We start from the raw sequence: 20,679 nt of genomic DNA, 5'->3' as shown, positions 1-20,679 counted from the left end.
AGCAGGTTCTCCCGAACCATCAAGAGCTCCTTTCCTAACCTGCGCACACACTCTCTGCTGTGGGTTCACAGTATTTGCCAGATTGTGACAGTAAGGTTAATGAGGTAACTTTGGTGAGAGTGGCAGGAATTATGCCAGAGCTGGCTCAGAACCCTCTGGCATGTCACCCTTTTCAGCAGAAGCCCTTAACAAAATGTAGCTCCGTTTAACCATGAGGTGTGTTCCTCTGATCAGCAGCATGGGGTTCAGCGGACATTGTGCTGGCTGATGGATTAGCCTTGCCTATTCCCAGTTTGACCCCTGGTGACTCAGTGCAGCTCGGAAGGTCCACGTCCCCTCAGATGGGCTGTGTAAGGGACATTTGCTCATGTGAGTGGGTTATGGAGGGGCTGGATGGTGAATGGCCTGCCTGACTCACTGTCCATTCCTCCATGTTCTGGTAAGCTGTGTGCCTTTTAATGCTTTCTGTTGTTGAATAGTCTCATTCAGAGTGATGAAGATGAACAGTGGCATGTGGAAATGAGGCTTCCATGTGCCCTCGAACCTTGCAGGGTTGGAGTGGGGATATATAACACAGGCACGTTTACAGGTGGCCACTAACACCAGCGTGTATGAGGACGATTTGATACAATTACATTTACCTAGAGCTCTCCAAATCCTCTAGGATCCATCTTTCACTTCACAGTTTCCTTATCCCATTTTAAAAGGGAATGATTCTGAGAGAGATCACTCTGGTGAGTTGCCAGAGTAGTAGCCTCAAATCGTAAATTATAATTATCCATTTTACTGAGACCTGCTGGATGTATTTGACAGATCTATTCAACGTTAACTGTTTCTGTCCACAGATGGAGTCAGACCTGCAGAAATTCCCTGGCAATTTCTGGTTTTGCTTTATCTCTGCAGGAGCTCCTCCAGCTAATGTCCTGGGCTCAACCACCGTCAGCTGCTTCATCAATGACCTTCCCTCCATCATAACCATTCCTCCTTTCACACACACTGGCTGAATCTCCAATATCACCACCCTGATTGACCAAAAACTGAATTGATCTAGGCACATAAACTGATCTAGTTACAAGAGCAGGTCAGAGGCTGGGAACCCTGCAGCGAGTAACTCCCCTCCTGACTCCCCAAAGCCTGTCCACCATCTACAAGGCACAAGTCAGGAGGGTGATGGAATACTCCCCACTTGCCCCGGATGGGGACAGCTCCAATAACACTCAGGAAGCTCGACACCATCCAGGACAAAGCAGCCGCTTGACTGACACCACATCCACAAACATCCCCTCCCTCCCCACTGACGTTCAGTAGCAGCAGTGTGTACCATCTACCAGATGCACTGCAGAAATTCACCAAAGATCCTCAGACAGCACATTCCAAACCCGCATCTACTTCATTCTGGAAGGACAAGGGGCAGCACCACTAATCCAGAATCTGACATACCGATTTTTAATACAGAAGGGAATGGAGAGTGATAGGGAAAGGCAGGAGAGTGGAGTTGAGGATGATCAGATCAAGCCATGATTTCATTGATTGCAGACTGGATGGGCCAAGTGGCCTACTTCTCCTACAGTTTACCACAAAAAGCAAGGGGATAGTAATATGCTGTGCACTAACTGGTTGCCATGTTAAAACAGTTTCAGTTGGGTGTAAAGGGTTTTGGTGTGACCCAAGGTCATGAAAAGAATTTTAAAAAGCAGGAGCGAACTCTGTTCCCCTGCCAGAGGCACGGTCATTACCCCCAAAACCTGGATGAACAGTGACACCTGGTGATGGCAATGTGTACATGTGGGTGGCATGGTGGGTCAGTGGTTAGCACTGCTGCCTGTCAGCACCAGGGACCAGGGTTCGATTCTAGCCTCAGGCCACTGTTATGGAGTTTGTTAAAAATCACATAACACCAGGTTATAGTCCAACAGGTGTATCTGGAAGCACTAGCTTTCAGAGCGCTGCTCCTTCATCAGGAAGTTGTGGAGAAGGACCATATGAAATTATGAATTATGAATTTATAGCAAAAAATTAGTATCAGGCAACTGGAATGGTATGTTGAATGTTCTCCTTGTGTTCTCCATACTGTGGGAAATTGCCCATAGTATCCAGGGAGCTCTAGCCATGGGAAATGCAGGGTTAACAGGGATGGGATGTGTCTGGGCGGAATGCTCTTTGGAGAGATTCTACATGGGAAATTCCAAAGAGCAATGCTCCTTGGGAGAGTAGCCCCAGAACCTGCCATAGTCTCATACAGAATGGAAACAGGCTGTTTTTATAACCAGAAGAACTGCAGATGCTGTCAATCAGAAATTTAGCCAGAAGTTACTCCGAACAGGAGGGTCACTGGACCCGAAACGATAACTCTGACTTGTCTTCACTGATATTGCCAGATCTGCCCAGCGTTTCCAGCAATTTGTTTTAGTTTCTTCACTCAACCGTACTGACCACATTTAAACTGAACTCTCATTTAATCAACAAACATGGTTCATTTGACTAAGATTTGATATGAATGTGAAGTATTTATTATTTTTGTTTTTCAAAATCCCAGTATATGATGTCCAGCTTTTCTGGCTCAGACGATAATGTCTGCTCTTTCATTAGAAATGGTGGTGGGGGGGTTGGGGTGAGCTAGCCGGTGGTGAGTTTAACCTGAGGGTCCCCATGCCTCCAGTGAGATTGAGAGGGAGGGTCCTTTATGGCCCAAACCAACAACAGAAATTGCTGGAGAAACTCTGCCCCTCTGGCATCATCTGTGGAGAGAGAAACCGAGACTTTGAGTCTAGACCTGATAGTCGCTCGCACTAGGAAAAAGGTGCTAATTATATTGATGACAGGCAAGGGGAGAGGGTAAGTGGAGGGCAGAGCCCTGTGTGAGGGAAAAGGTGGGGGCTGCAGATAAAGGGATTGTTGATGCTAAATCCAGGAAGAAGATAGGTGACAGTGGGAACAATGAGCAGGTGACAGTGAGTTGGCAGCTCGGGACACGTTTTACCTGGTCACAGCTCTAAAGAAGGTCAGCTCTTTGAGCATTTCTCTCGCCAGCAGCAATTACACCTCCAAAATCTTCCATTGGCTGAAGAGGAAAGATGCCTTCAAAACAAATCTGCTTTTCATGAAATGAATTGGAGACTTCCTGACCCGGTACATTGACACAATATCTCCATTCTTCTCTCTAAAAGACTGTTAAAGGATGTTCTGAAGGATCTGACAGAGCCTCAGAATCTAAACAGCTCAGCAGGAAATCAGACCTTCCTGTATGAAGCTGCCCTCACAGTGGGAAGGATTTGGAGCAGGGACTGACAGACTTAGCGGAGAAACTATTTGGTGATGTTTAATGATCCTGGGCAGTGTGTGAGGACATATCTTCAGGCTATATAACTCCCAATCATTATCAACCACAGGATCTGCCCAGACTTTATAAGGAATGTCTTGGCACTGAGACTAGAAAGTTTCTCCATAATTACTATTTTAAGTCTTGCACTGTCCCAGTGATTGTTAGCTGAGCTACTAACAAAGGTCAATCTGGGATCTGCAATAATGTGGGTTACAGATGCATCACTTTAATAAACCTAATTAACATTAAGCTACGAGACAGGGATTAGAGAAATAAAGCTGCTTTCTGTCATTAAGAAAAGCCTTGTATCTGTTTATCACTGACCCAGCTGTCCACTGTAGACAGGAGTTTGTTTCAAAGAGGATTCTCATGATATTGGCTGACAATATCTCCTTGTATTCGCAATCCGTGGTCTTCTGGTCCCCGACTCAGTTTGAGAGAAATCTCTGCCATTGCCCTGTCCCTGAGGCTGCTCAGTTAGGGCCAGCCTAGCTGTTACTGGCTCTTTGAGATACAGCCCTGACTCTGTGTCATGTTTGAGACTCACACTCCGATTATTACTCCATGGCTGAGGATTTTTGTCATGTCTTCCTGGCAGCTGGGTGTCACTGATATTTGTTATCCAGTTCCCTTGATGAAGGTGATGAACGGGATCAGAAATCCCAGGCCCTAGTGCTGCCCCTGGTCTGAGCGATGCCCATTCCCCCTGCCTGCCATCCTGACCTCAAACCCATGGTGCCTCAGAGTATCCCCTGAACTCTCAGTGAAGGTGGCTCACACCCAGGGAGTCACAGAGCTCCATGGTTCATGTGATGGCCCATTGAGTCTGCTCCACTCCAAAACACCCCCCTGACTATTCTAATCCCATTTCCCAGTACGTGGCCCATTGCTTCGGAGTTACAAGTGCACATCGAAACCTTCTCAGCCACTTTAGGCGTTGATATACACTGCATGCTGTTAGGGAGGGAATTCCAGGCTTCCGACCCAGTGACATTTCCAAGTCAGCAAACTGAGGGGCTTGGAGAGGAACTTACAGGAGGTGGGCTGCAGGTATTCCCATGGAGCTGCTGCCCAACACTTCCCTATCTTTTACCCCAATTCCCAAAACCCGGTGGGGATAAAGGCTGGCGTTCCATTTGCCTTCCTCGTTTGTTACTGCACCTGCCTGTTCACCTTCAGTAACTCTCAGACAAGGACACTCTGACCCCTTTGTTCATCTACACTTTGCAATCTCTTACATAAAAATCAGAAGCAGGAGGAAGCCATTCAGCCCCTCAAGCCTGTTCTATCATGGCTGATCTCAGCTCGGCTGCAATTCCACTTTCCCACCCACTCTCCATGACCCTACAGCCTGTTATTTATTAAAGATTTGTCTGTCTCCTCCTCACATTTATTCAGTGTTCACCACTCTCTCTGGGATAGTGAATTCCACTGATTCAAAACCTTAGAAGAGAGGTAATTCCTCTCACTTCTAGCTCTGCTTTATCCCAAAACTATCCCCTCTCCTTCTAAACTCAGCATCTTACATAGCTCATTTACAGAACAGACAAGTGCTAGGAAGAGAGGGGGAAGTAGCATTTAAGAAAACTTCTGCCTAGCCATGACTCGTCCAAAAGTGGAGAATCTTATATTTTTGCACGTTATATTTGATCAGTCACATTCTTACCCATTCACTAAGCCTATTCAAAACCCCCCACCTGAAGCAGTTTTACATCTTCCTCACAACACACATTTCCTTTGTATCATCTGCAAATTTGGAAATCTCACATTTGGACCCCATTTCCAAATCATTGAACTATATTATAAACAGCTTCGGGCAAATACTGATCCTTGTGATACCCACGGGTCACAGCCACACAAGGTAAGAATGACCAATTTATTCCTACCCTCTGTTTTCAATATTGGTCAATAATTAATCCATGCCTCCTATCTCATCTGCTTTAATTTTGGGGGGAATTTACGAAAAACCTTCTAAAATTTTAAGTGTTCTTATGTCCATCTTGTCCTTTGTCAATTTTGTTCAGCACCTTCAAAAAGCTCGAAGTCAGTCAAACACCATTTTCCCTTTGCAAATCCATGCTGATTGTGTCCAATCAGATCATTATTATCCAAGTTCCTGATAATCACATCCATAATAACTGATTCTAACAGAACATTTTCCTACTACTGATGCAAGGCTCCCTGATTTTCTGCCATTCCCTTCTTAAATAATGGGGTGACATTGGTTATTTTCTAAACTGCAGGAATTATTCCATAATCTATATAGTTTGTAAGATAATCACCAATGCATCAATCATTTCCATGGGCACCATCTTCAAATTCTGGGATGTGGAATATCAAGTCCTGCCCATAAATAAACTTCAGCCCCATTAATCTCTCTGGTACAGCCTGCTTGCTAATACTGATTTGTGTTTTTGCTGGATTCTCCACAGTGTGGAAACAGGCCATTTGGCCCAACCAGTCCACACTGACCCTCCAAAGAGTAACCTACCCAGACCTTCTGACTAATGAAGCTGACACTATGGGGCACTATTGGACTGTGATCATCTACTCCTCATTCTCCCTAGTCTCTTGTATCTCTATTTTTGGGAGATTTCATGTATCCTCCTAAGTGAAAACAGACCCAAAACAATAATTTAGCTTCTCTCTATTGCTAATTATAAATTCCTCTGATTCTGCCCACCAGCAATGTACATTAATTTTAGTCAAATGTTTCTTTTCCACATATCTATAGAAGCGTTTATTATTCATTTTTGGTGAGTTTTTTTTCTAGATTGCATTCATATTGTATTCTCCCTTTGCTCATCAGTTTCTTAGTCCTCTTTTGCTGTATTCAAAAAACCTCCCAACCCTCAGGTTTATTACTCTATAGACCTCTTCTGTTCTTATGATGTGGAGGTGCCGGTGTTGGATTGGGGTGGATACTCAGAAATCACCCGTCACCAGGCTATATTCCAACAGGTTGATTTGAAAACGTAGTGTTCCTAAAGCTTGTGTTTTCAAATTAACCTGTTGGACTATAACCTGGTGTCAGATGACTTCTGACTTTATTCTTATGCAATTCTGAACCTTCTTTGTTAACAGGAGTTGACTGACCTTTTTGGACTTTGAAGAAATGTATCATTGCTGTAATCGTTCTTTAAAGACTGATCATTGCCCATTTACAGTCTTGTCTTTTAATGTATTTTCCCAATTTATTTCAGCTTGTGCCTTATTTCTTCATAATTTCCCTTATTCAAATTTAACACTCCCACAGAAATCTAACTCTTTTGTTTAACATGAGGCACTGGGTTAGTGATTTTTTTTCAAGTCGTGGCCTTCATGAGGTTGATAGATGCAGATTCCTGACTGTCACGGAATTCACCTGCTCACAGCCTCAGAACCAACGCACCATCGTCGGTATCGCTCAATCACCTTACTGGCATAGCAAGATCCTACTTGTAGCTGAGGAACCCCGAAAAGCTGCTTTGGGATTCTGAAATACCTGAGAGTGCATCACCCAGCACTCGGACAGTGGAAGAATTGTGGGGTTCACCTTGTTCCAGTGCCTTCTCTGAATATAAATTAGCGCCCAGTGCCCAGAACGGAAACGAACCCCCACATTCTCCAGTTGAATCTACAGGAGGCAGTATTCCCTGGTCAGGAGTATGGTCAGTGCTTTCGATGTTCTGTGCTCAGGGTTAGAGAGGAATAGATCATATTAGCCTCTACGTTCCCATTCCTGATTACAATCAGTGATTCCTGATATTTGTGTTTATTTCTTCAAAGAATGAGTTGGTCCCAGTATTTATTGCCCGTCCCTAGTTGCCCTTGAGAAGGTGGGAGTGAGCTGCCTTCTTGAACTACGTTAAAAATCACACAACACCAGGTTATAGTCTAACACATTTATTTGGAAGCACTAGCTTTTGGAGCGCTGCCCCTTCACCAGGTAATTGTGGAGCAGGATCAAAGACACAGAATTTATAGCAAAAGATCACAGTGTCATGCAGCTGAAATATATCGAACAAACCGAAATTAAATCTTTCATCTTTTAGAATGGGTTTGCTGGTTTCAGTTCTTTAACATGTAAATCCCAGAACTTTTTAAGTCACATTCTAGAGATAAGTTAAGGTTTTATTTTAAAAAAAAGGTGCCATCTCAGCTCAGACAATGCATTAAAGGTGTGAGGTTAGAATTTGTTTGTATCCCAATCTTGAGTCAGATTGGTTCTATTTCCAAAGTAGGAATTTATAAAATATTACATGGATTGACTGCCTGCAGATTGTGTGCTTTTAAACAAAATAGAATGATTCTGCAACTATGATATAGATGGATAAATATAAATAGACTTACCTGTGTGAGCATGTGCTGGAGAAAGACAGACAGAATGAGTGTGTGCGTGTGAGAGCACATGAGAGTGTGCGTGTTTGCGTGTGTACAAGCTTGGTAAAGTGTGTGTGTGTGTGTGTGTGTGAGTGAGTGAGTGTGTGTGAGTGTGAGAGAGAGAGATGGGGCATAAGCCTGTGAGAGGGTGAGAGTGTGGCGGGTGTATGTGTGTGAACCCAACCCATCAACTAACCTCAACTAGGACCTTGGGTTCATGTCACACTACAACTTACCCCACTGCAACAGACACACACACACACACACACACACACACTCACACACACACACAAGCGCTCTCTCATACGCACACACACACAAACCCTCCACACACTCCCACCCAAGTACACACCCTCTCAAAGGCTTATGCCCCATCACACACACACACACACACACACATACTTTACCAAGCTTGTACACACGCAAACACACACTCTCTCATGAGCACTCACACGCACACACTCATTCTGTCTGTCTTTCTCCTGCACCTGCACACACAGGTAAATCTATGGTCAATTAACATTTGCACAATTATAGTTGCAGAATCATTCTATTTTGTTTAAAAGCACACAACCTGCAGGCAGTCAATCCATGTAATATTTTATAAATTCCTACTTTGGAAATAGAACCAGTCTGACTCAAGATTGCGATACACTCAGACTCTAACCTCACACCTTTAATGCATTATCTGAGCTGAGATGGCATTTTTAAAAAATAAAACCTTAACTTATCTCGATAATGTGACTATAAAGTTCAAGGATTTACACATCAATGAACCAAAACCTGTAACCCATTCCAAAAGATGAAAAACTTAATCTAGGTTTGTTCAATATATTATTTCAGCTGCATCACACTAATCTTGTGCTATAAATTCTGTGTCTTTTGATCCTGCTCCACAGTTACCCGATGAAGGAGCGTCGCTCCAAAAGCTAGTACTTCCAGATAAACCTGTTGGACTATAATCTGGTGTTGTTTGACTTCTGACTTTGTACATTCCAGTCCAACACCAGTTTCTCCAATTCTAGAACCGCTGCAGTCCATGTGCTGTAAGTTGACCCACAATGTCCTTAGGGAGGGAATTCCAGGATTTTGACCCAGCGACAGTGAAGGAACGGTGATACATTTCCAAGTCAGGATGGTGAGTGGCTCGGGGGGCAGCTTGCAGGGGGTGGTGTTCCCATGTATCTCTGCCCTTGTCCTTCTAGCTGGAACTGGTTGTGGGTTTGGAAGGTGATGTCTGAGGATCTTTGGTGAATTTCTGCAGTGCATCTGGTAGATGGTACACACTGCTGTTACTGAGAGTCAGTGGGGGAGGGAGGGGATGTTTGTGGATGTGGTGCCAATAAAGTGGGCTGCTTTGTCCTGGATGGTGTTGAGCTTCCTGAGTGTTGTTGGAGCTGCCCCCATCCAGGGCAAGTGGGGAGTATTCCATCACCCTCCTGCCTTGTGCCTTGTAGATGGTGGGACAGGCTTTGGGGAGTCAGGAGGGGAGTTACTCGCTGCAGTATTCCTGTAGCCAATGTGTTTATGTTTGTTTTTTCTTTTCATTTACTGGATGAGGGTGTCACTGGCCAGGCCAGTATTTATTGCCCATCCCTAATTATCGAGAGGGCAGTTAAGAGTCAACCCCATTGCTGTGGGTCTGGAGTCATCATCGGCCAGACCGGGTGAGGATGGCAGACTCCTTCCCTGAAGGACATGAGTGACCCAGATTGCCGGGTTTTTCTGGCAATTGATAATGGATTCATGGTCATCATTAGGCTCTTAATCCCGATTTCAAATTCCACCATTTGCCGTGGCGGAGTTCAAACCTGGGTCTGCAGAACATTACTGGGTTATTATCCTGCAATAATACTGCTCGGCAATCACCTCCCCAACATGGGGGTCCAGTTGAGTTTCTGGTCAATGGTAACCCCCAGGATGTTGATAGTGGGGGATTTAGTGACGGTAACACCATTGAATGTAAAGGGTGGTTAGAGTGTCTCTTATTGGTGATGGGCATTGCCTGGCATTTGTGTGGTGTGAATATTACTTGCCAGTTGTCAGCCCAAGCCTGGGTATTGTCCAGACTTTGAACATGGGCTGCTTCAGTATCTGAGGAGTGGTGAATGGTGCTGAAGATGATGCAAACATCAGCAAACATCCCCATTTCTGACCCTACGATGGAGGGAAGGTCATTGATGAAGCAGCTGAAGATGGTTGGGTCTAGAACACTGCCCTGAGGAACTCCTGCAGAGATGTCCTGGAGCTGAGATGACTGACCTCCAACAACCACAACCATCTTCCTATGTGCTGTTGGAGAGTGAAGGTGAGATTGTGTCTGTGTCTGTGCGTGTGAGACAATTCTACTCCCCAGACTCACCCCCACCCTGCCCCTTGGCCTCCAGCAGAGAAAGTGAAGGGATAGCCAGGAATCGGAGTGGACTCTGGGTAACGAAGGGGAATTAGAAACAGCCCCTGTGAATCCTGATTAATGGAAACAAATCCTCGTGCAGCAGCTGGTTACTTAGATCAAGGTTAAGAAAGATGATGATGTGCTGGGGAGGGAGATTGTGTCGATGATGTAGTTAAGCTGTTTCAGCTTTAAAACCAGCTTTCGGAAAGCGTGTTGACCACACACTGCAGGCTGATGGACAGAGAGGTTTGGCTCAGTCCAGCCTCTCCGAGAATCAAAAGCCTCCCGTTTTCCTAAAGCTGGATGGATTTCTCAGAGTCTCCCGTTGGGGTGCCCAATCTGACCATTGGTCCATTCGATGGCCCTCAGTGGCCACATATTGCCCCGCGGGGCACTTATGTGACGGTGGCCACTCTGATGGGCACTGTGGTCATCCTAGCCTCCTTCATGAATGGGATGGTCATCCTGGTCTCGGTTAGGTACAAGAGGCTCCGCTCCCCCCTCAACTACATCCTGGTCAATCTGGCCATAGCAGACCTGATGGTCACCTTCTTTGGCAGCACCATCAGTTTCTCCAACAACATCAACGGATACTTCACTCTGGGCAAAACTATGTGTCAGTTCGAGGGTTTCATGGTGTCTCTAACAGGTGGGTCTTCCCTCCATTTATCCCCAGGATTCTCCTGATATTCCCCCTCTCTCCCCCACCTTCCCTGAACCCCTCCACCCCACCTCCCTTCCCTCCATCCCCCAACCCATAACCACCTCCTGAAATTCCCTTTGCTCTGGATTCTGCTACCCTCCATCTCGGAGAGGGGAGCTTGGTCAGGAACACTGCTCCTTCATTCATGCAACCCCACACAGCCCGCGTCTACCTCCTTCCCAATCCCACTGACAGGTCTGCCCAGACAGACACATTGTTTCTGCCTGCTCCTGCCCCACTGAACTAATCTCTTCCTATTTCATTTCGATCTTTTCTCTCCTCATCCTGTCCTCTCCCACTTACACCTACAATTCCTCTGACACTTTATATCAGTTTCAGAATTTCCAGTTTGCAGGCTCCAGCTGACTCCTCTTTAACATGGATTTGCAATTCCTTTACATATCCATCCCCCACCAGGATGGTCTTCGGGCTGGATGCTTCTTTCCAGATATGAGGCTTAAACTGCCCCTATCAAGCACCACCCTCCTTCACCTGGCAGCATTCATCCTCACCCTGAACAACTTCTCATTTCCCTCATTTTCTTCAGGTCAAAGGGATAGCTACGTGTACCCTCATGGGCCCCAGTTATGCTTATCTCTTTGTAGGGGTATGTGGAACATTCCTTGTTCCAGTCTGATTCCAGCTCCCACCCAGAAGTCTTTCTTTGGTATATCAATGACATCATCAGTGCTGCCTCTCTCTCTCATCTGGAATTGGGAAAGTTTACCCGGTTTCTGGTTCACCCTGCTCTCACCCTTATCTCTGAGATCTCCCCTCCCTTCATTGACATCTCTGCTTCCATTTCTGGGGATAGGCTGGCCACCAATATCCCTGACAAACTCACCGACCCCCCCACAGTGACCTGGCCTATACCTGCTCACACCCTGCTCCCTGTGATGACACCATTCCGTCCTCCCAGCTTCTCAAGTTCCTCCCAGCTGCACAAACTGAGCTCACTGCCCACTCACAGGGTGGGGTGAGACTGGCAGCAGCTATAGGGTCAGACTGCTCCTGGTGGGCACTCCCTCTGGCCAGGCTCTCAGGGTGGCACAGGCGAGGGAGACAGAGTCGGAAAAGGGAGCAGCTCAGTTGTCTTGTTTGTTGTTTCTGACAGGTATTGTGGGGCTGTGGTCGCTGGCTATCTTGGCTTTCGAACGATACATCATCATTTGCAAACCGATGGGTGATTTCCGTTTCCAACAGAGGCACGCACTGTGGGGCTGCCTGTTCACTTGGATCTGGGCTTTGGTGTGGACCATGCCCCCTCTCTTGGGTTGGAGTAGTTATGTACCTGAGGGTAAGACAATGTGCACCCAAATATTCTGAACATACAGCCACCTCAAACACAACTGACAAAACATGACATTTATTGGAGACAGCTCTGGTCACCTCACTACTAGGAGGATGTGGAGCCTTTGGAGAGGGAACAGAAACAACTTACCAGGATGTTGCCTGGTTCAGAAGAGATTAGCCAAGAGGAAAGATTGGACAAAGTTGGTTTGTTTTTCACTTGAACAAAGGATGAGGAGTGACCTGACAGAAGTTTATAAAATGAACAGGTGTGGATAGAATGGACAGTCACAGCATTTTTCCCCAGGGTAGAAATGTCAATTATTAGGGTCATAGAAGGAGGTGAGTTGAAAGGAGATGTGAGAGGTCACTGAGGGTGGTGAGTGCCTGGAAGGTGCTGCGATAAGAGGTGTCGGAAGCTGATACAACAGCAACATTGAAAAGCTATCTTGACAGATATGTGACCGGGCAGAGGATAGAGGAATATGGACCAGATTGAGGCTTAAGGTGCTGAGTTTGGAAAAGGTATCAAGTATTGAGCCAGGACTGATGGGCTGAAGGGCCTGTTCCTGTGCTGGACTGCTCTTTGTTCTTTATGTTACGAAAAGAGACTAGGAGCAGCAGGAGGCCATTCAGCCCCTTGCTGTATTGTCCAATAAGATCAAGGTTGACCTTTGACCTCAGCTCCACCTACCCACCCTACCCTCATAGTCCCTTTCTCCAATGATTGAACCATCTCAGTCTGGTATGGACTCTCAGCTCGAGCGTGCCCTACTCCATGGGACAGAGAATCGTCAATAACTTCCAGCACAGAAACAGACCATCTGCTCCACACAGGCCTCGTCCCAGCCTCTCTTCCCCTCACCCAACCATTCCGTTCCTTTCTCCCTCGTGTGTTTCATGTGTTCATCACTCTAACTTCTCCCTGCCCATCTGAGTTTCACAATGTCAACACTCTTTGCTGAAGGAGTTTTTCCTGAATTGCTGATTGCCTGTTTGTGTTTAGCTTATATTTGTGACCCAGTATCTCCTCAGAAACTGTGTCAAACCCTGTTATAATTTTAAAGACCTTGATCTTCCCTGTCCCAGGAAAACGATCCTGGTCTCTTTAACTCATCCTGAGAGAGAGAACCCCTTTGTTCCAGTGTCACCCGAGTGAATCATTTCGGTCCCTTCTCCAGTTCTTCCCATTCCCTCAGGATTTCTGCAAGAATCCCGTCAGAGACCCATGGGATGAGCCTTTGCTCCTGAAGACTATTTCTCTGAGGGTGAGATTGGTGTTTCTCCCTCCCCTTTACATTTACACTCAGTGGGTTACACCCCAGTTCTGAGTCGGAAGGTTGTAATTCAGGATGCCATTGGTAATTTGAGCTCATGGCCCAGGCAACCCCAGCAAGTGAAGTACCGAGGGAGTGTTGCCCTGTTGGAACAGGGAGTTTAAAGGAGGCAAGTGTTCCCCGCTCTCGGAGATGGGAAAGATTCCAAGGCATTATTCTGAAGAAGATCGAGTGATCTCCCCGGTGTCCTCGCCAATATTTATTCCACAAGATCACAACATAATCGACGTCCCCAGTTTTAAATTGTTGGTCCCTGGAGTTTGCTATGATTATGGTGACTCTTGATGGGCCAGAATGCTGCTCATTTTCCCAATCTCTGCCCTCTAGTCCCAGTAACATCCCCAGAAACATTTTCTGCAGCTTTTCCAATTTAATAATATCCTTCCTGTAGGAAGCTGCCCTCCTTCAGGACATTGCAAAGAGTCTGTATCTGTGACAAACTGCATTGCACACACACTGTGTACTTCCAATATAGTCATAGAGTGATACAGCACAGAGACAGACCCTTCCATCCAACTCATCCATACTGACTCGGTTTCCCAAACCAATCTAGTCCCACCTGCCTGCGTTAGGCCCATATCTCTCTAAACCTTTTCTGTTCAGGTACCTGCGAAATGTCTTTTAAATGTTGTGACTGTATCTGCATCGATCACTTCCTCTGGAAACTCATTCCACATAAAAACCACCCTCGGTGTTAAAAAGTTACCCCAAGGTCCCTTTTATATCTTTCTCCTCTCACCTTGAAACCTATACCCTCTCGTTCTGGACTCCCCCCACCCTGGGGAGAAAAAGCTATTTGCTATTCCATCTTATCTCTGTGCCCTTCATGAACCTCTATAAAGGACACACCTCACTCTCCTACGCTCTGGTGAAAAAAGTCCTAGCCTATCCATCCTCTCCTTATAATTCAAACCCTCCATTCCCAGGAACATCTTCATGAATCTTTTCTGAACCATCTCCAGTTTAATAATATCCTTTCTATAACAGGGTGACTAGAACTACACACAGTACTCCAGAAGAGGGTGGCACAGTGGCTCAGTGGTTCACATTGTTACCTCACAGCACCAGGGACCCAGGTTCGATTCCTACAATCCAATGATGTGCAGGTTAGGAGAACTGCCTGTGCTAAATTACCTATAGTGTTCAGGGATATGCAAGTTAGGTGCATTAGTCAGGGGTAAAATGTAAATAGATAGGGTAGGGTCTGGGTGGGTTGCTCTTTGGAGGGTCAAAGGGCCTGTGTCCCCACTGTAGGCATTCTAAGAGGCCTCAACATCATCCTGTACAATCTCAACATGTACCTCCTGTACACCCCAGCTCCTGAATAGACAATTTTCCACAGTTTCAGTCGAAGGCTGTAGCCACACAGCGTGCTTTTAGTGTATACTTGCACTGTGTAAGTGCAGTATGTACTCAGACTGTGTACACTGAACTCTGTGCCTGTATTGTGTATTGATTGTGTGTGCCCGTGCTGTGTCCATTTACCTACATTGACTATGTGCCGGTATGATGTACAGACTGTATGTGCCTGTACTGTATACTGACTGAACTCTGTGCCTGTATTGTGACAAGTCAATTATTAAAACCGTCTCTTTTCTGGGCACTAGGTTTGCGAACGTCTTGTGGCCCGAACTGGTACACGGGAGGGAGTAACAATAACAGCTACGTGGTTGCACTCCTTGTCACCTGCTTCATGATGCCCCTCAGTTTGATTGTGTTCTCCTACGTCAGTCTGTTGGTGGTTCTCCGAGCTGTGAGTATGGGCTGAGGGAGGGAGGGGAGGCTGGGCGTTGTTACTGCTCTGTTTGTCCACCCTCTACACCACCCACCCCCCCCAACTCGGTCACTTGCTCAGCTCCTCGTCCTGGCATATCTCAACATGGAATGGGGGAGAGGTCATTCCTCTCACCCTGCTCCCTCCATGGAACTACCACTTATAGTCATAGAGGAACAGAAGTAGGCCATTCAGCCCCTTGAGCATGACCTGGGACCTAACTCCATACACTCACCTTTCATCCATATCCCTCGGTATCTTTGCACAACAGAAATTCACCTCCACTTTAAAATTAACATTTAAAATTAACTGCTGTTTGTGAAAGAGAGTTCCTCACCTCCCTCACTCTCTGTGTGTCAAAGTGTGGACTCCCCTCCCCCAGTCGCCTCCTGCCACTCTGCCCCACACCAGCAGCAGATGGATCCCCTGGTAGGAGGCAGATTCAGTCAGTGAGGATGGCGCAGCCTCTCAATAACCTCATCACTGTCTTAGACCCATCCAGTTCGTTCAGGTTCCCCGCACAGATCTGCAGCACAGGCCTGGTCATATGTGACTCCAGTCCGCCACCAGCTGCTTCATCCTATCCCATTGCTGTACAACATTCGATGGGGACAGTGTAGAGGGAGCTTTACTCTGTATCTAACCCCCATGCTGTCCCTGTCCTGGGAGTGTTTGATGGGGACAGTGTAGAGGGAGCTTTACTCTGTATCTAACCCCGTGCTGTCCCTGTCCTGGGAGTGTTTGATGGGGACAGTGTAGAGGGAGTTTTCCTCTGTATCTAACCCTGGAGAAAGTGAGGACTGCAGATGCTGGAGATCAGAGTTGAAAATGTGTTGCTGGAAAAGCACAGCAGGTCAGGCAGCATCCAAGGCGCAGGAGAATCAATGTTTCAAGCATAAGCTCTTCATCTGGAATGTGGATGGACAGGTAGGACAGGTCAAGAGGGCGGTGCCAAGTTGGAGGGTCAGATCTGGGATAAAGTGGGGGGAGGGGAGATGAGGAAACTGGTGAAATCCACATTGATCTCATAAGGCTGGAGGGTTCCAAGGCGGAAGATGCGGTGTTCCTCCTCCAGGTGGTGGGTGGTTAGGGTTTGGCGGTGGAGAAGACGTCATTACCACACACGTTGCTCCTGATGCAACCTCTTCTACATCGGGGAGACAGGACGCCAACTTACGGAATGTTTCAGAGACCATCTCTGGGACACCTGCACCAACCAACTCTGTCCCTGTCCTGGGAGTGTTTGATGGGGACAGTGTAGAGGGAGATTTACTCTGTCCCTAACCCCGTGCTGTCCCTGTCCTGGGAGAGTTTGATGGGGGATAGTGTAGAGGGAGCTTTACTCTGTATCTAACCCCGTGCTGTCCCTGTCCTGGGAGTATTTGATAGGGACAGTGTAGAGGGAGCTTTACTCTGTATCTAACCCTGTGCTGTCCCTGTCCTGGGTATGTTTGATAGGGACAGTGTAGAGGGAGCTTTACTCTGTATCTAATCCCATGCTGTCCCTGTCCTGGGAGTGGTTGATGGGGACAGTGCAGAGGGAGCTTTACTCTGTATCTAACCCCGTGCTGTCCCTGTCCCGGGAAGGTTGGATGGGGACAGTGTAGAGGGAGCTTTACTCTGTGTCTAACCCTGTGCTGTCCCTGTCCTGGGAGGGTTTGATGGGGACAGTGTAGAGGGAGCTTTACTCTGTGTCTAACACTGTGCTGTCCCTGTCCTGGGAGGGTTTGATGGGGACAGTGCCTATTTCTCTCATCTTGATGAATTTCATTTCTTTGAGAAGATTCTGGAAGGTGTCAATGGACAGTTTCAGGAGGATGGGCAGGTGGGAGATGGAGGACGTGTTGTTTTGTTGGTAAAGGAGGAGATCAGCGCTGCGATGAGAAATGATATCAGCGCTGGGGATTGGGACATGGAATCAGACTGGATAGAAATTAGAAATGGCAAGGGAAAGAATTCCCGGGTGGAAGTAATCGATAGATTTTCAAACAGCAGGTCCACAGTGGGGCTTGGCAGAACCCAGGAGAAACGCAAGCTCATCAGGAAAGGAATGACAAAAACCAGGAGGTGATGTTCACATGCAGAAGGACTAGATAAGTCCAATAAACCTTGAGGGAGACTTCACTAAATATTTCAGAGTTTGGTTCCACAACATTCTGCTCCAAGAATCAGGAAGCAAGTTATTCTGGATTTGATATGATGCAATGAGGTGGGATTAATCAATGATCTCAGAGTGAGGGATCCTCAAGGGAAGAGCAATCACAGCATGCTAGACTTTCAGTTGGAGGGAGAGAAACTGGAGACCCACTCTAGTGTTCGAGAGTTAAAATAACGCGACTTAAATTGACATGAAGTCAGATCTGGGCCGGAAAGCTGGGCAGGTGATGGGCAATAGGAGAGGTTTAAGGAGAATGTCACTTGCTCCCAGCTAAAATATATTCCAGAGAGGAAGCAAGATTGTAAGAGAGATGAAACAAAACACATCCAGAGCTAAGCAAAGAAATTAAAGATGATATAAAGACAAAAACAATTGCACCTTACTGCAGAGGTGAGGGAAGGCGGGAAAACTGGGAAATGTTTAAGAGTGGGGCAACAAAGAGGTCATCGTTTTAGTATTATGGGGTGGGGGGGGGGAGGGGGTAGTAGATTTAAAACTGAGAAGAAATGACTTTTCTCAGGGCCACCTGTGCTTCACTCCCTGAGTACGGTGGATCCTGGGACATTGAGTAAGTTCAGGAAGGAGACAGACAGATTTTTAAGGAGTAATGGGAGGAAGGTGCAGATAAGATCAGCCATGATGGTATTAAATGGTGGTGCAGGCTCAAGGGGCTGAATGGCCTCCTCCTGTTCCTAATGCTCACTGCTTCCTTCCGCAGGTTGCTCAGCAACAGAAAGAGTGTCAGACGACCCAGCGAGCAGAACGAGAGGTGACCCGTATGGTGGTCGCCATGGTGATGGCGTTTTTGATCTGCTGGCTTCCTTATACGACCTTTGCCCTCGTTGTTGCTGTGGATAAGGACATTGTCATTCAGCCCACTTTAGCCTCCATGCCATCGTATTTCTCAAAGACCGCCACCGTCTACAACCCCATCATCTACGTCTTCATGAATAAACAGGTAGGACCAACTTTTTTTTCACTCAGAGTCATAAAGCACGGAAACAGACCCTTCACTCCAACCAGTCCGTGTTGAATATAATCCCAAATTAAACAAATCCCACCTGCCTGCTCCTGGCCCATATCCCTCTAAACCTTCCCTGTTCACTTATCTATCCAAATATCTTTTAAATGTTGTAACTTTAGCCACATCCACCTCTTCCTTGGGAAGTTCATTCCACACGTGAATTGGAACCCTCTGTGTAAAAACAAATTGACCTTCAAGTCTTTTTTAAATCTTTCTCTTCTCACCTTAAAAATGTGCCCACTAGTCTTGAACTCCCCCATCCTAGGGAAAAGATAACTACCATTTACTCTACCTATACCCCTCATTATTTTATAAACTTCTGTCAGGTTGTCTCTCAACCTCCTACACTCCAGTGAAAACAGTCCCAGTCTATGCACCCTCTCCTTATAACTCAAATCTCCCATACCCGGTAACATCCTGGTAAACCTCTTCAGAACCTTCACCAGCTTAATAATATCCTTCCTTTCACTGGGTGACCAGAACTCGACACAGTACTCCAGAAGAGGCCTCACCAATGTTTTTTCGATCTCGGCATAACTTCCCAGCTCCTATACTGAAAGGATTGAGGCAGTAAAGACAAGTTTAACAACCCTGTCTACATATGACATATCTGAACCAAGGCTGTATATGTTAACAGTGGCCAACTCCATTGTAATGGGTTCCTGGAGGTTTCATCACATGACTCTGGCTTCCATCACTCTCCTGTCATTGGTCCTTCCATCATTAACAAGTCCCACCTCTCCATTATGTGATTTGACAGACAGGAATTGTCCATCAAACAGACCCCCAATCTACTTTTTAAATTGTGGATAATCAGGTTCAAATAGAAAGGAAAACATTCTGCCTTTTTTCTCCATGTCTTTGTTTGCTGCAGAGTTTGGGCGATTTATTCACAAATCTTTGGAGTGTCTGGGACAATATGGAGAATTAGCAATCAGGAATTTGATGATGTAATTCTGGAGAACTTTCCTTAAAGTAGTGACTGTGACAGGAACGGGGGAATGTGGTCGGTGTCTCTGACTCATACTTTCCTCCCATGTAGACTTGACTATTTCAATCCACTCCTGCTGGTCTCCCATTTTCTGTCTCACCATTAAATGAAGCCATCCAACATCCCAACCTCGCACAAAGTCCTATTGACCATCCGCCCGGGGCACAATGACCAACACTAAGCCACTCTTACTAAGCAACACCTCGATTTTATAATTCTTTGTTTTCAAATCCATTCATGGCTTCATGGCCCCTCCCCCATGACCCTGTCTCCGTAACCCGCGGCATAGACCGAAATCCTGGGCCCAGGCTCCTGCTCCCATCCTGACTCAAGGACAGTGAACCTCACTCCAATTCAGGGCAATGTGATAAGCCCCCGCCCCACAACACAAACACAGAGGGCTCAATTATTCATCCCTGTGTCAGACCCTGCTGTAACCACATGTCTTCACAGCCCTCTCTGCAGATCCTGTAACTCAGATGTTCTGTTAGAGTGACATTTTTGTCCCTCCATCATTTATGGCTGTGCTTTCAGCAAAGACCTTGAATCCTGAAATTGCTCTCCTCTTCACTTCCTTCTTTAAGACAATCCTTAAACCTCTACTTTTCACCAAGTGCCAGCCACATAATATACTGCAACGACTCTCACAGATCCCTGAGTTAGCACTATCCACCCCCATGATCTCTGGATGGACAAGGGCAGAAGGTACATGGGAACACCACGTTCTCCTCGAAGCCACTCATCATCCTGACTTGGAAATATATCACTGTTCCTTCCATGTCACTGGGTCAAAATCCTGGAATTCCCTCCCTAAGGGACATTGTGGGTCTACCTACAGCACAGTGGTTCAAGAAGGCAGCTCACCCCCACCTTCTCAAGGGGCAACTAGGGACGGGCAATAAATACTGGGTCCGGCCAGAGACTCCCACATCTCAGAAATGATTAAAAACATTTTTAAAAATTCCCCTGAACTCACCTTCCGTGTCTCAGTGTCATTCCTTTATTTTCTACATTTTGTGAAGTGCTCAGTGAGTTTGTTGGGATTGGGTATAAATATCTATTCTCCCCATGAGGACAATCCAAGGCAGCATCAGGGATGTCTTTGTCCTAGTCTCTGTCTCGATGATGCTCCTTGTTTGTGTTCTGTGTGCAGTTCCGGACGTGTTTGTTGAGCACCCTGTGCTGTGGGAGGGTCTCCGAGGATGAAGCCACCTCGTCCACATCCAGCAGCAGGAGCCGGACTGAAGCTACGAGCCTTCCTGAGGGAGGAGGGGGTGGTAACAGAATCACACCAGCCTGAGGTGCCTCAGGGTGAGGGGTGAG

General features: G+C 46.6%; 1 protein-coding gene across 3 annotated transcripts; it reads left to right on the top strand.

Annotated features, from left to right (window-relative positions):
- The first annotated feature begins 1,794 nt into the window (after nt 1–1,794).
- Nucleotides 1,795–20,679, top strand: LOC132830466 (pinopsin-like). Of its 3 annotated transcripts, XM_060848207.1 has the most exons (6): nt 1,795–1,810; nt 10,414–10,728; nt 11,897–12,079; nt 15,017–15,162; nt 18,060–18,299; nt 20,510–20,679. In XM_060848207.1, the coding sequence occupies exons 1-6, from the start codon at nt 1,795–1,797 to the stop codon at nt 20,654–20,656; spliced, it is 1,047 nt and encodes a 348-aa protein (XP_060704190.1). In that variant the 3' UTR covers nt 20,657–20,679. The 3 variants fall into 3 exon arrangements, with proteins under 3 accessions (XP_060704190.1, XP_060704191.1, XP_060704189.1); XM_060848208.1 differs by lacking the exons at nt 1,795–1,810; nt 10,414–10,728 and adding an exon at nt 9,894–9,992; XM_060848206.1 differs by lacking the exon at nt 1,795–1,810 and having other exon boundaries at nt 10,383–10,728.

Source organism: Hemiscyllium ocellatum, chromosome 31 (genome assembly GCF_020745735.1).
Source record: "Hemiscyllium ocellatum isolate sHemOce1 chromosome 31, sHemOce1.pat.X.cur, whole genome shotgun sequence".
NCBI lineage: Eukaryota > Metazoa > Chordata > Chondrichthyes > Orectolobiformes > Hemiscylliidae > Hemiscyllium > Hemiscyllium ocellatum.
This window is presented reverse-complemented; position numbering and strand designations above follow the sequence as displayed.

Excerpts from the sequence above, each read along its gene's own strand:
- LOC132830466 (XM_060848206.1), top strand. The coding sequence starts at position 10,383 with ATGGATTTCTCAGAGTCTCCCGTTGGGGTGCCCAATCTGACCATTGGT. Across the intron at positions 10,729-11,896 it reads TTTCATGGTGTCTCTAACAG|GTATTGTGGGGCTGTGGTCG; the intron begins GTGGGTCTTCCC and ends TGTTTCTGACAG. Across the intron at positions 12,080-15,016 it reads GAGTAGTTATGTACCTGAGG|GTTTGCGAACGTCTTGTGGC; the intron begins GTAAGACAATGT and ends TCTGGGCACTAG.